Source organism: Protobothrops mucrosquamatus, unplaced genomic scaffold (genome assembly GCF_001527695.2).
Source record: "Protobothrops mucrosquamatus isolate PMUCROS unplaced genomic scaffold, P.Mucros_1.0 scaffold899, whole genome shotgun sequence".
In the NCBI taxonomy this organism is placed as follows: domain Eukaryota; kingdom Metazoa; phylum Chordata; class Lepidosauria; order Squamata; family Viperidae; genus Protobothrops; species Protobothrops mucrosquamatus.
In genome coordinates this window covers 199,164-215,198 of record NW_015387151.1, presented here as the reverse complement: position 1 = coordinate 215,198, position 16,035 = coordinate 199,164, and the positions used below count along the sequence as shown (strand labels likewise).

Sequence of the window (16,035 nt, the reverse complement as noted above, 5' to 3'; positions counted from 1 at the left end):
GGAAGGATGGAAGACTGGGAAAAGAAGGCCAGAAAGGTGACGCTCAGAGGGGGCAGTCATTAGCCAGGCTGGGAGGAGGTGATGGAAAGGTCTCTCTGTCTCAGCGAGGATGAAGATGATCGCCCAGGGCACTCCAGCCGATTGATGGAACAGGCAATTGGAATAATGAAAATAGCCCTCGACTTCATGAAGGAGGAAAAAGCTGAACTCTACCGGGGTACCATCCATCTAGGATCTGCCAGGAGAGCCAACAAAGGGGAAACTGAATCTGAGGTTCCGGATCCTTCTAAGGGAACCATCGAGACTGCTGCAGTCACTGCTGCTGCAGCCACCCCCCGTTGTGTGGAAACTACGAACAGAGAAGGGAGGCGACACAAGCAGAAAAAATGACACCGATCCATCCAGAAGTTCCCACTGCTAGATGTGAAGTTCCATGGGGAGCCATGGCACTTGGGATTTTTCTTAACCCAGGTGCTAAACTATATGAGGAGTATGGCCGGGACACCTCAACCAACCAAGCCAGAATTCGCATTGTACAAGCAGCCCTGGATGGCATTGCCTCCATGATACAGACGCCCCGTAGCTGCTGAATTTCAATCAATTTATGGTCTCCCTCAGACAGCAGTTCGAGGACCCCTTAGCCAACTGGAAAGCCTAGGAGTGGATAAAGATGGTGAAACAGGGCAGACGACCAGTGGCAGAATACACTCAGGAATTCCGGACCCTGGCCAGCAAGCTGAATTGGCCAGAGGACATCCTACTCAGCCATTTCAAAGATGGATTGAATTACGACCTCTACAACCCTCATTGACTGCAAGACTGCTACATACTAGCTGAGGAAACCGAGATTTACCTGACGAAAAGGCAATGCAGAGGGGGAAGATCGTGGGGGAAGTCACCATTGGAGCCGGCCCGCGAGCCACAAAGCAGTCATTGTCCACCAAAAGAACCACAGGATGTTTCAAATGCAGGAAAGAGGGGCACCGCACTGCCGAATGCCGCTCTCGCACCCCAACTGGAAAATCTGACTGGACCCCGGCTGGGAAGCCCAGAAAACCACCAGCAAAGCCTAAGAAGACGGCCATGAAAGGCACGGAGGCCGTCAAAGTCCCTGCCTCAGGAAAGGGAACTCTGGCCTACACTGGTGGGACGTCCCACTTATCCGATGACAACTCCGAGGACGAACCTCTGGTAAGTAGACCCATTGCACCCCTCACCAGGACACTAAAGTTGTTAGACCCTGGCATGCCTGAAGCCGTAGAAGTCAGGGCATTAATTGACTCTGGTTACACCTGCTACCTTATAAGCCCATTAGTGGGGAATTTAGGAATTCTAGTGAGGAGGCTGAAAAAAACTGAACTCATTTGGTCAATTAGATGGGTACATAGCAGGGGGGATGCCCGTCACCCTAGCAACGCTACCAGTTCAACACCCTGGGGGACCACGTAGAGACTATAACATTTGTGGTAACCCCTGGCATGGAATGCCCCATAATTCTGGGCATGGCGTGGCTGGCCAAGTGGAACCCACAGGTGGATTGGAGGACGGCAGAGCTTAGATTCCCGAAAAGGGAGTCGACCAAGGCACCAGCCCAGCCCCCACCAAGGGAGGCCCTGGCCGAGAAAGCCGCAGTAGGGGGAGAAAAGGAACTACCTGAAATATCAGAGGAGTATAGAGACCTGGCTGAAGTATTCAGCGAGGAAAGGTCTGATGAATTGCTGCCTCATCGGCCTACGGACTGTGTGATAGAGATCAGACCGGGCGTGAAACTTCCCAAGTCTAGATTGTACTCCATGAGCCCGCAAGAATTGGAGGAAATGCAGAAATTCATACATAAAAATTTAGAAAGGGGGTTCATTCAGCCGGCAAAGCCGAAAACTGCCACCCCTGTACTGTTTCGAGAGAAGAAGGATAGGACTCTTCGCCTCTGGTTGATTATAGGGCTTTAAATACAATAAGCGAAAGCAATCTATACCCTCTCCACCTCATGAAAGACATGTTATCCCAACTTTCGAAGGGGAAGATTTTCACCAAACTGGACTTAAGGGAAGCTTACTACCAATCAAAATAAAGGAAGGGGACGAACAGAAGACAGCATTCAATTGCCCCTTGGGGTGTTACCAATTCTGGCTTCTACCTTTTGAATTGTAAGGAGCCCCTGCTGTAATCATGCAATTGATAAATGACATGCTAAGGAAGCACCTGTACAAGGGGGTACTCATTTACCTGGATGACATCCTTATATTCACTTAGACTATAGACGAGCATGTCAAAGTGGTCAGAGCAGTCCTAAAGAAACTATGGGCAGCTCACTTTATGCAAAACTCTCTAAGTGTGAATTCCATTAGGATAAAATTGACTATCTGGGATACTGCATATACCCAGATGGCATAGAAATGGACCCTGAGAAAGTTTGAGCAGTGCTAGAGTGGGCTCTGCAGGCCATTTTGGGCTTGTGAAAATACTACAACTGGTTAAAAGGCAATTTTGCTGGCCATCAATAAAGAAGGACATTGAAAGCTACGTGGCTAGCTGCCCAATTTGTGCCTCAGCAAAAAGATTGCAAGGGAAGTCACCTGGGTTTCTGCAGCTGGTAGCAACCCCCTCAGCACCTTGGAAGGAGATCTCCATGGACTTTATAGTGGAACTACCAGAGAGCAGCAGAAACACAGTAATTTGGGTTGTAATGGACTTATTTTCCAAACAAGTGCATTTTGTCCCCTGCCCAAAGATTCCTACTGCAAAAACACTTGCAAAATTGTTTGTTCAGCACATATATTGATTACATGGAGCCCCACAGCGCATTATATCTGATAGAGGAGTGCAATTCACATCGGAGTTCTGGAAAGAATTCCTAACCTTGTTAGGGACCACCCCAGGCCTATCATCTAGTCATCATCCGCAAATGAATGGTGGGACTGAACGGTCGAACTCAGTACTGGAACAATATTTAAGATGCTTCATTAATTACCAGCAGAACAACTGGACCAACCTGCTTCCATTCACCAAAGTCGCCTACAACAACGCTGTTCATTCCGGCATGGACTATACTCCGTTCCAAGTAGCCACGGGACAAAGTTTTAACCCAATGCCGGAGCTTTCCTCTGCAGAACCTGCAATCCCTTCATTAAAGGAGTGGATTGCACAATTAAAGAATACCTGGCCAAATCAATATTATTTCATTCTTTGACAAAGTGACTAAATTAGTAGACCAGTGAAATATTGTGGACATAGTATACTTAGACTATATATAAGGCATTCAACAAAGTAGACAACAATCTACTTCTTGGTAAGCTAGAAAAATGTGGGATAGACAGCATCATCACCAGATGGATTTGTAACTCCATAGCAAACCATATTTTACAAGTAGTCCTTAATGGTACTAGGTCTACATGGAGAGAAGTAAGCAGTGGGCTACCACAAGGTTCTGTCTTAGGCCCAGTACTCTTCAATATCTTCATAAATGACTTAGATGAGGGAATAAAAAGGGAACTCATCAAATTTGCAGATGACACTAAGCTGGCGGGAATAGCCAACACCCCAGAAGACAAGCTCAGGATCCAAAAATATCTTGACAGACTTGAACAATGGGCCTTAACCAACAACATGAAATTTAATGTGAAGAAAAGCAAGGTTTTACACCTAGGCAGGAGAAACCAAAGATGCAAGTATAGATTAGGAGAAACCTGGCTCAAAAACAGTAATTGTGAGAGGAACCTTGGAGTCCTAGTGGACAATCACTTAAATGGTTGCAGGAATTGCGTATGGCTAGTTTAGAGAAAAAAAGGACTGGGGTGACATGTTAGCAGTATTCCAATTATTTGACGGGCTGCCACAAAGAAGAGGGGTCAACTTATTTTCCAAAGCACCAGACGCAAGACAAGAAATAATTGATGGAAATTAATCAAGGAATAAAGCAACCTGGAATTAAGGAGAAACTTCCTAACAATGAGAACAATTAACCAGTGGAACAGCTTTAGAAGCTTTTACCTTCTGCCTTCAAAAGCTGTAGGTGCTTCATCACTGGACAACCACCTGTCTGAAATGGTATAGGGTCTCCTGCTTGGGCAGAGAGTTGGATTAGAAGACCTCCAAAGGTCCCTTCCAGCTCTATTCTGTTTGATTAATTGAAGTGCTATGAACCATGTAAACAGTCTTGACTATTAAATTCCAAAGCAACACAAACTTTGAACTTTAACCAACTTAAAAACAGATATTAAAACACACCTTTTTGCCTATACACTCAAGAAAATCTGTTTTTAAAAATTAACCTTAAAAGTTAGTGTCTTGTCGTACTCTGAATGAAACTCAATATGAACAAACAACTATTTCTAGAGGAGCAATTTTCTTTTCTTTGAGAAGCAAAGATGATGGTAAGCAATCAAGTCAAGAAATCCATCAACTGGCAATATTTATAATTACTGTACTATATCTATAATCTTGTATTTAAAATAATATTAGCCAGCATGGGTCCTGTCCTAAATTATTAAATCAATCTCTACTGATGGCTAGGAGAATGTCACAACATTCTACATGCTCCTCAACTCTGGAACACTTGTTCAAAAATTTATAGAATACCATGAAGAGCAATGTTTATACTCTCTGTCTCTGGATTTCATCTTGTCTGTCGATGAAACCTATAAATTGATTAAAGCCATTTTCAGTATCACTTTCATTAAGATACTTTTTTTCACCAGAGGTTACTTTGCTTCTGAGCACTATTAGAATTTCCTACTTTACTAGAATTATTAAAACTTGAGAGTAATTATTGCTCCAAACCTTTTCTTTAGTAAGTGTCAGGTGGTATCCAGTACCATAAGTTTCCTTAAGGTAGAATGGGGACCCACAGCACTTGAGACCTCCATGTTCCAAGAATGCAATCCTGTCACTTAAAACCTCTGCTTCATCCAAGTGATGTGTAGAAAGGATGATCGTTCTGCCTGAAAAGAACGTATAAAAGGAGTAATTACACTACAATTTCCATACAGATTCTTGTATCAGCAGAAAAATTGCCAAGTGAAAAATGAATTGCTTGGGCTCAGGAGCTCATTGGGTGCAGAAGCCAGAAAAGGATTGTACCTCTCCTTGAAACCAATGGGAGTAATGAAATAACCACTGATAGTTTTCTTTCTTCTCTCTTGGGGAAGAGCCAGTCAGCATATGACAATGGCTGTTTAATCCGGTTTTCTTTCTTTTCTTAGAACAATTCAGTAAGGCTGGAGACTGGTTATCAGAAATCCCAATTTGAGATCTTCAGCACATTTCATTATATACCTACAAGTCAATTCATCAGCCTCATTATAGTAATTGAGAACCATGAGCTGCTGGTTCTCCATCCATGGAGGTAGGTGATCTTTTCCCCCAAGACAAAGAGCTCCTGGTGCTTGGCTAAAGCTGGCCTTTTCTGTGATGATGCCTCTCCTGCTAGAGCCCAGCCAGGCATCTGCATCTCATGGAGCAAGAAGAGGCAAAGTCTGCAGGTGCTCTTAGCTTTTCTGACTGCCCTTTTGCAGGAGGGCAACTGCAGAGGTCGCTCCTCTTATCAAAGTGAAAGCTTAACATTTGAAAGCTTTTCTTTAATGCACGTTTATGGTTCCATAACTGTGACTATATTTTTAATAGCCATTCAAGCTTATCTTGTTATTCTGTTTATATTATAGTAATACTTGTTGCTCTGAAAAGCTAGAATGACAGTATACCTGCCCATATTACCTTTTCTGTTCTTTGATATGATTTCCCAAATGCCTCTCCTAGAGCAGGGATCAACTCCAGTGGTTGGTTCATCCAAAATTACAACCTTCGAACCTCCCAGTAGAGCAATTGAAATTGATAGCTTCCTTTTCATCCCTCCTGATAAAGAGCCAGTCAACTTGTGACGATGGTTGTATAATCCAGTTTCCTTTAAAATCCTTCAAAACAGCACCCAGAAAGAACATTATTTTGTAAATAAGTAGAAGAAAGAATGATAACATTTTAATTTAAAAAATTAGAAAAAGAAACAATTAGTTTAAATTATAAGAACATGGATTTTGGTTGAAGGAAATAGTGTCCTAATAGTAGAGTTCTAGTAGTAGAACTCTAATAGTAGAGTTCAATGATTCAACAAAGATATTACATTCACAAAGGTGCTTTTTCAAGAGGCAACTGTTTTGTTAACAAGAAAGTCCAGTTGCCTCTTGAAAAAGCACCTTTGGGACAACCATGACCTGGATGACTGAGACATATTACATTGACATATTACATTCACAGTTTACTTGCTCACAGGGGGATTTTAACTCTCTCTCCTTCCCTGGAGATGTTTGAACAAAAGTTGAACAGGCACTTGTCAGGATGCTGTAGGACTGTGCAGGAGGTTGAACTAGATGATCTAGCTGGACTAGAAGGCCTCCAAGGTCCCTTCCAGCTCTATTCTATTCTATCTTCAATATTTCTTCCATTTTGAACATTCTATGATTCTTTAAAATCAGAGAGGGGGGCTTGCATGAGGCACCACATGATTCAGTTGTAACAAAGTATTATAACATGGAGAAACAAGTAGTTTTAAAGCAAAACAGAGCTCCTGAATAAACCTTAAACTACAAGCACTTTCCTTTGTTTATTACAACCTCCTTTTAATGATATATCTTAGTTTCAGCATAAAACTCCTCGGTCACAGAAGAAGTGGAAAATATTATGCATAATTTAGCATCCTGCTGGTTTTGAGTGAGAATCAGCCAAGTACTATTAAGTATTTCATTAAGACACATTGCTAAAAAATGGCAGCAATAAAGGATTTCAATGCCCACCTGTGCAGTGGACAAATGCTAGCATCACGATATCAGAACTTTTAAATCTTCCATCAAGTGTTTCTCAACTAACTATAAGCTAGATTTTGGTCAACAGAGCAGAAATGTTAGTGGTTTGAAATATATTCCTTGTAAGAATAGGCTGTTCTACTTCTGTTGTTACTTCTTAGAATATCATATGCTGATTGTAGGTGATTAAAGATAAAGGGGAGCTGCAAACTTTCCTCCTCAATATATTAATTATTGTCTTGAATATGGAGTGAAGACATTGCTTATCAAATCTGAGTGAAAAATGGGATGTAATAACTAGCATGATAGAAAAAAAATATTAAAGCAATCTTGAAAAATTTCCAAGCCTTGGGAACTTCTGGATGTGTGGACCTTGTGGATTATCATCAATGGCCATGCTAATGGGGAAATTCTGGGACTGTCTTGCCAAACTAGTCTTCTCTTCAGCCTCAAAAGTCAAATTGGACTACGACCAAGCAAAACAAATTTTGCGACAAAGGGTAGAGGACATCAAAAGGCAAGAGGACTTAAGTTTAGCTCTGCTGTTTCTGGCTCCAGACTCTATTAGATATGTTGTTACACCTGCCTGTTATCTTAGTCAGTTGGAGTCAGTAAACCACCGGAAAGCATTTTTGCTCGCAAGGTGCCATGCGTTTCCATCGGCTGTCCTGTACGGCAAGCATAAAAAGACACCATTGTGGCTCAGGAGAGATGAAGACCATTGGACACATACTCTTTCAATGTTCCTTCTATAGAGCTATTCGGAAAAACCATATCCTCTCCATAATCGATAGGTACCCTGGTTGTACGGAAAGTATTTATCTACAGTGGCTGCTTAAGGATAAACTGGCAGTGATCACAGCACAGGTGGCTAGATTCTGCGCAGCAGCACTGGGGATTCGCCAGAAACATAAATAAATATTTTAGATCTTTTTAATAATCTTTTATAATTAATTTTATTACGTGTTTTATTCAGTATTAGACCATACTCAATGTATTTTTATTGTCAGGTCAGTATGACTCAATCTCTCTGAAGGTAGATAGGTTTTGTTATACTGTTTGTAAAACTAGGCAGACTTTGGACACTCATTGATTACATCATTAATTGTAATATATTGCTATGCCTTCTTGTGTTTGGTTCTGTTTAGTTCTGTTTTATTTGAATGTTTAATTTTATGTATTGGCCTATGGCTGTAGTAATAAAATGATTGATTCTGGGACTGAAAATCAGAATTTGTTAAGGCTGGGTTAGACAAATAGGCAACAAGAAATGAGGATAAGAAAAACATATTGTATAATATGTAGAGAAAGTAAACAAATGAATGGGGTTTGAAAGAAAAAATGGAATGACCTGTACAGAAGGTATATGTTGATTTTGGTCATACGAAAAGACTGAATGAGATCTGAACAGCAAAACAAATATATGAAGAAACAGTGAATGTGTTGAAAGGAAACGAAGACTGATACTTGTGAGAAAGTTGTGAGACAATAGAATTGATGAGATCCTTAAAAAGAGAAAGATTAGATTAAAGAATAAAAAGGAATATATGAAGTTGTTCCTGGAGATAGTAAAAATAAGAATGGTTTGCAGAAATGAAAGATGTAGAGAGATACTGTATAGTGAATGTTGTTAGTGTGGACTAGACTTATTTTTATTTTATTTTCTTCTTATTCCTTTGTTTTCTTCTCTTTATAAGAAATAAGAAATCTTATACAATAAAACTTCATTTCCTTTCAACACATTCACTGTTCCTTCATCTAAATAAATAAATAACATCAAGGACTGAATTTGAGGAAAATGCTTATTTACATATATACATACATACAGTACTGTATCTGTCATGCTAAACCTTTTTGGGATAAGCACACTGTTTTTCATACTACTGCTTATCCCAAAAGGTCTTAGCATGACAAGTATGTATATATATAAGCATTTTCCACAAATTTATTTTCCACGAGAGTGATGTTAGTGCTACTAAATAATTACACTATTACACAATTTTTGCAAAAGGAAAAGGAGAAATATCTAACAAACATAAAAGGAAGACTGTTTTATGCTGTTAAAAATACTATGACATACCGGTCTATTTCTTCCTGTAACTCTTCTTTGCTCCAATGGGGCACCTTGATATAGCCATATAAAAGCAGGTGCTCCTTTGTGGTGAGGTAATCAAATAATACATTGTGCTGCATGCAAATTCCCATATTTTTCCTGATGAAATCTTGGTCAGTTCTGGTATCTTTGCCATAAACAAATATAGTGCCAGATGAAGCAGGAAACAAACCTGTCAGTATAGATCTATGTGGGGAAAAGAGAAGAAAAGTTGAGAAAAATTATCAATATTTTATTCAATAGACGTTTAGTAGTTACTATGGTATAAAAACTGAAAGGTGGAAAAAGCAGACTAATTTTAAGTTGGATGAGGGTAAAGCTGAGACTGCCATTCATTCTTTGCAATCAGAAATCACTCACTGCCAATGACAGCATGAGAGCCGAACACTGGGACTGGGATATGTAATCTGGCTACCTGGAATGTAGCCTATTCTAGTGGAATAGGGCACTTTTGCCCCTAGCAAATTGGAAAGCTGTTCTATCCAGCCTTGGAGTCAGAAAAGACTGAAATACAATCGATACCAAAACATTCATTCAAAATGGCACTCTAGGAATGAGGGAAGAAATGAGGAAGTCCAGAAATAAAACCAAAAGCTTCAATTAGTTTTCATCAGATGATTGTAGACTGGAACCATTAGGTTACAGAATTCAGAAATAAAGGGGGAAAACAATTGCTTCCCACCATTCTTAACCCAGCTCTGAAAAGAAAAAGATCTTCTGATCCAGGAAATGTACTGGTTCCCAAGCTGGCAGATAACAGGACTCAAGAAACATTACATTAGTGTTATATCAAAAAAATTTGTTAATCATTCTCAGACATTTTTCTTCTAAGAGAACTTACATTGTGGTAGTTTTTCCAGCTCCATTATGACCCAGCAATGAGGTGATATTTCCTTCATAAAAATTCAGATTGAGATTCTGAACAGCAGCTTTGGATTCATAAATCTTTGTTATTCCTTGGAGACAAACTCCCACTTTAAGGTGAGTGGGTTCAGGTTCAATGTTAGAGGGTAAAGCACTGTGAACATCTAAAAAAGAAGATGCCAAATTTATAAAGAACCCTATAGCATGTTCCCCCTGTCCACATCTCTTTCTGCTACTTAAGTCAGTTCATGGACTCTAGTTGAAAAATGTCTTGTCAGATTTCACAGATACTTTGAAAGTGCAAGAAACTGTATATATACTGTGCACGTTTCTCAATATCTGATGAACTGAACTGAAATAGTTTATGTTGATTTAGTACAGTGCAAGCTTTCCTGCAGTTAAATATGTCCAAATGAGAGCCATGGTTCTAATGACAACATTTTAACTCACCTTTCCCTACCTGTTGTCATTTCCTCCCCCCCCCAACCCAATTTTTATAAAATGTGTGTAGATTGAACCATGTTTGAAATTAGAATCATGTCTTTTGATTCTTGCTTTTGATTCCAGCTTTTCTTTGATAAATTCAAGTTGAAAAGTTCATAGTCTTGTTTTGCGTCTGCTGTGCCTTTTTCCTGCCTGCCTGCCTGCCAGATTCTGAACACGGAAATTCTGTGTAGCAAACTCAAAACAAAAGAAGAGTTACCCTCACAGACTGCTGAATTTTTAATTTTTGTCCTGTCACCTGTTCTTTTCTCTTTCTTTTCATTCTAATAAAAAATATATTACCCTAAATCTTTTTTCTTGGTCCTTTACTAAATGTTAGTGCACAAAAGCCTTGTTACATAATCAACAGACTGTATGTAGATGTTTTAAATAAATTAATATGAATACTAGGATAACTCTGGCTTTAATAAGCATCACATTTAACAGCAAATTAAAGTATTTTAATCATAGAAAGATATGGTTACATATAAAAGTTTAAATGTAAACAATTGATTTTCCAAATATCTGTGAGGATGTCTTCTCCCCCAACCAGAATTCAGATTTAAATTGACTTTTACATTTCCTGATGAGATTAGTCAATGTATTTGTGAAGTAGAATAATGTACAAATATAAATAATCTTATGTTAAATACAAACTGTTTTGTAGAATAAGACTTTTAATTTGCCCTTAAAGTTTATTCTTCCATCTCCTCATGCTTTAAATATTTTGAGTTGTAATAAATCTCTTTCCTTTTTTAAAAGCAAGATTGCTAACCCCATCGTCCAAAAAATCATGCATTGTCAAAGAAGGCTGTTCTATAGTAAATTAATCAGTTCCCCCACATCTTCTTATCAAATTACTATTATTAGGTCTAGACAGGGCACAAACCGGATCTGGCCTACAGAGTCACAAAATAACTTAAGCTAAATGTCAAAGACTGGGAATCTAATAGCCTATTTATTTCCATTCATCTCTCCCAAGAGAACCAGTTTGATGTAGTGGTTAACACACCAGGCTAAAAAAGGGAAGACTATGAGTTCTAGTCCTGCCTTAGGCACAAAGCCAGCTAGGTGATCTTAGGCCAATCACTCTCTCTCAGCCCTAGGAAGGAGGTAATGGCAACCTACTGAAATCTTGCCAAAAAAACTGCAGGAACTCAACCAGTCAAAAAACTCACTCAAAGGCTCATATGGACACACCTGATCTATCCCAAGTATCAATGGCTATTTTCTAGAGTTCATCTTAAAGTCTCCTTTCACCACTTTAGAGGGTATACACTAGACATCCATCAAAAGGAGGATATGTTCTCCTTTTTGTCCTCTTGTCCTTCATGTGGCAGGCATAGCCTTAAAATCAAATACTATCTGGCTTTTTGAATGTTTTGGTTTTTTTTTTAAAAAAAAGGTTTGACTGTTTCCACAATAGTAGTCATTAAAACTTTTCTGTATTATGATCTTGTAAGTTGTCTGCTTCTTTCTTTTCCTTATTTGTCAATATACTGAGTAGCCTAGATTTATTTAATGTTTTTAATTTAATCTTTGGTTTTAATTTATTTATGTTTTAATGTAGATATTTTTTATGATTGTAAGCTGCCCAGAGTAAGATGGGTGGCTAATAAATTTTATAAATAAATAAATTATTTATTTCTTCACTCCAGCAATTAGATTCAATCCAGCTCCTTCACATCTACGATCACTATAGTCTATATGTCACAAAATATGAAAAGCATGCTGTCAATTCTATATTATCACTAGCATAAGTTATTTAAAATAAAGATTTGGGGAAAGATATTGTGATTGAAAAAAACACAATACAGGAAAAGGTAATTTCATGTGCATATAGTACTAAGTACATTTATTGCAGCTTTTCACTGTGATTTTTATAGTGGATGCCAAGAAAGTTAAACAGTCAGAGTATCCTCCTTTCCCCATTTGACCTCCTTTCCAATTGTCTGTGTCTTCTTTTGCCTGTTCAGATACCTGGTAATTATACCCTATAGACTCTACCTGTATAAATGAAGGGAGACTGAGATAATTGCACAGGCTCGTCACTGTGGGAAATTTTATCCTGATCCTTGCCAAAGGCGAAACCAACCTTTGTTAAATAAATTTTCCAGACCACCCAGATAAATTTTACATTCAATATCTATTTAGAGACAAAGAGGTCAAAAGTTACATATTCATTTGCAAAATGTTGATATATAGCTATAAGGCCTTGTTATCTTGGGGCTGAAATAATTTTGTTAAAAATTAGAATAAAAATTTTAAAAGTTTAAAACTTATTATTTTCTACTGCTTCTATCTATTAATTTGTGGTTTATACTTATTTCACTTTAGCTGCTCTCTCATCTAAGACAGTAATACATTTTTCATTATCCAATCAATCAAAATATTTTCTTTATACTGAAAAGAAAACATACACATCTTTTCAGGGAAAGTAGGTTGTTTTCTGAAGAAGAAATTGGTGAAAAAATAGCCTGTTAACTTCTCACTCAACAAAGGAAAATAACCATATCGTTCAGTCCAGTAAGATGGAAGGAGTGGAAAATACCATGGAGCTGCCATCCCATATTTCCCTGTAACGAGAATAGTGACAAAAATGGGAGAGAAATTGAAAAGCTCTGTAGTAACATTTTGATATTATCTCAACAATATCAGGCCCCTTAAAGAAAATAATAGATGAGTTTTGTGTGATTTCATCATCTCAAAGTATGAGAATACTGTTCTCTTCCCAGAAAATCAACAGCCACATTATTTCAACTGAACATTTGACTGCTAAATACTCATGTGAAATCGAAGGCAGGCACTCCTGAATTTATATGAAATGAAATCTATGAAAATAAAGCAGGAAACAGTATGCTGCAGAATTCACTTGAACATTTTTCTGTATGAGATTATGGACGCTTCTGCATAGCAGTCGTTACAACAAGAAGTGCCAGGCTTAAATAATTAATTCCTTCTGTTTCTGTTTAAAAAAGCCTGTGCTATCTCTGAAGCTAAAAGAATAGCAGGATAGCATTTTTGTAGACAAGTCTTTACACACGAGGAGATGGGTGGGATGGAGAATAACAGCTCTTTTTTTTCTGAGATTCTTGGGAATAAACAGAAGAATTAAAGTCACATTTGTTGATTAAGCTACTTGTTCTCCTTTCCCAGATAATTTCAGCAGCCTCTGAACAAGGAAGAATAAAATCCTTGAAGGGCAATCCAATCCAATCCAACCAAGAGCCAGTATAACAAAACAAATTTGGATCTGGCTTCAGATAAATTAGTGCAGAATGAGAAAAATATTAATTCTCTATCACAAGGATTGATTATCCAGAACCAATCTAGATAGTGGCCTGCAGGCAGAGACTTTTGAAGGAGCCTTATTTCTTCAAATTAGAGCTCAAATTATGTCACTCTTGAAATGCTTCAAAAAACTTTTTCTTATTGTCACCAATCATTATTCTGTATGTAAGTACCGATAGTAACACAATGATGTTACCTTAAATTCCATTAAAATATTTTCCCACATCCAGAATCACCAAATATAGATATCAGTGTGAAAAATACATGCCATTTGAAGAAAGACAATGTCATGCAGTAGATGGTTTTAGTGATTTCCCAGAAATAATGATACCATGGATGTTATAGGATAATTTGTCCTAACTTTACATTTTTAATTGTCAAATAATATCCATCAAAATACAGTATTTTTAATAACCACCAGTGCTTTTTTTCTAAAAAAAAAAAAAAAAAGGTGCCGGAACTCACACATGTCATACAACCTGCCTTGCCTACCCTACAAGGTACCATCCCAAAAAGGTGCTGAAACTCCGTTCTGGGCGTTCTATGAGAAAAAAAACCCTGATAACCACCATTACATACCTGGGAAAACGTTCCTGATGTACCATCCCAGAATGAAATAAATAAAAGAATCTATCAGAATTAACCAGCACATCCAGCTAAAATTAGTATTGTCCCCTGACATTGGTGAGTCATGCATATTATCCCACTGCAGACCTATAAAAAAGAAGAGGAGGGAATACACAGAATAACCTGCATTAGCAAATGAGCACACAGTATTTAATTTGGGTTATTAATAGATGTTTTTATCTTATAAAAGTGTATATATAGATATATACCAATGCCTTGCTCTTCATAACGGGCAATATATTGGCTAGCATAGCTGAATGCAGTTGGAGATAAAAGACTCTGGGGAAAAAAACAGGAAGAAAAGTAACTAACTGAAATATTTGCAAACATGTGGAACTTATATTTATATATATGTGTGTATATTTTATACATTATATATATATATGCAGGTCTTGGCGTGTTCGGGTCTTTTCCCGTGTACCTGTACCTGTGAAAATCTACGAATATATGTTTTATTGGTTTTTCAGAATATATATATATATGTTCAGAATAAATAAATAAAAGTGAACACCAGGGAAAATCCTTAAACTATAAAAGTTTAATACCAAGTTTACAGACGCCAAGCTTTCGTCAGCCACTGCTGACATCATCAGGGCTTAAGAAGCCAGTCTATGGGAGAGTCTTTTATAGGTTGAGTAGAGCCTGCACATGGCCCCTGGACCTCGTCACTGGTCCTAATTGTGTAAGCTACGTTCCAACGGTAGTTTTTACATTACCGGCTGTTCCTGCCCTGCATTTCCTGCTTGTGTGTGTGACTTCACCTGTCTCATTTTCGCTTGGGCTGGGAGCAGATGGGGCGTTCCCCCCTCCTATCCTCTTTGGCCGCATCCCCCGCACCGCCTGACCACGTAATCCTGCCCTCCTATCCCCTGCAATGATCGAATCCACCAGACCTGGGGTGCCTGTTCCCTTCTCTGGAGCCCGGCTGATCCCATTCACCCCGTTGCAGCTCCTATAGGCGCTTCCCCCCTTTTTTCTCTGGCCGTATCTCCCGTATCTCCTATATCCCTCAGCAGTCCGCCCTTGTCATTCTTTTGCTCGTTCCACCTGGGCTGCCTAGGCTCATTGCCTCCCTCTGCTTCTTCTTTCCCTTCGCCAGTCCCCTTCCCGTGCCCACCCCCTCCACGGATGCTGTTCTGTCCAAGTTTTTTCCTCCCTTCATGCCTGCCGTTCCCGACTCGGCCGTCAGCACTCTGGGGGTTGCTCCGTGCTTCCCGCTGGCTCAAACCGGCTGGAGCTGCAGGGTGGGGTGGTCGGGTCGCCACTGTGGGTCGGCTCGGCAGGATCACCCCTCCTTTCTTGTGCGCGATCGAGTGACTATCATTCCGGGCCCCCCCTCCTTCCTATCGGCCTCCGTCCTGTCGTCCCCGCACGACCCGGTCTTGGCCGGTCCATTCCGCATGCTCTCCGCACGAGTGCCGCCGGCTCCAGCTGAGAGTGCCCGGCGACTCGATTCCGATGTTGTTCCTTCATTGGGGGGTGCCGCCTTGCTCCGGTGCCTTGGGGGGAGGGGGGAGGAGACTCCTGGTAAGTCGGTCATCACTCCTACACCCTCCCTCATTGTCGATCCCTGCGTTCTTCGGGGGCGCATACCTTTCCTGGCGATGGAATCCTCTGCCTGTAATCCTCGTTGTGCCCGGGTGCCTGGGGGTGGTTGGGGGGGAGGAGATGCTCTTCCTGCGGCTTTCTCCATTGGTTCTGCTGGCCTCTCCGGTCCGTTGTTACGGCGCTTCCAGCGGGATGGAGGGTTGCTGCCCACACTCCATGCCCTCAGCGCTAAGTGCGCTGGACAGAGATCGATGTGCCGATTAATTGAATCCCTGTCCGAAAGCCACGCTTCCTTGAGCAGGCGTCCCCCTTTCG

The 16,035-nt window shown here is 39.9% G+C and overlaps 1 protein-coding gene across 1 annotated transcript in view; it reads right to left on the bottom strand.

The window, feature by feature from the left end:
* Positions 1-16,035, bottom strand: part of ABCA12 (ATP binding cassette subfamily A member 12) — a 226,544-nt gene that overhangs the window by 86,227 nt on the left and 124,282 nt on the right. Inside the window, 7 exon segments of the mRNA XM_029284752.1 lie at positions 4,780-4,940; positions 5,713-5,909; positions 8,875-9,093; positions 9,749-9,935; positions 12,675-12,830; positions 14,125-14,259; positions 14,382-14,451. Of these exon segments, the coding sequence (XP_029140585.1) occupies positions 4,780-4,940; positions 5,713-5,909; positions 8,875-9,093; positions 9,749-9,935; positions 12,675-12,830; positions 14,125-14,259; positions 14,382-14,451 (1,125 nt within the window).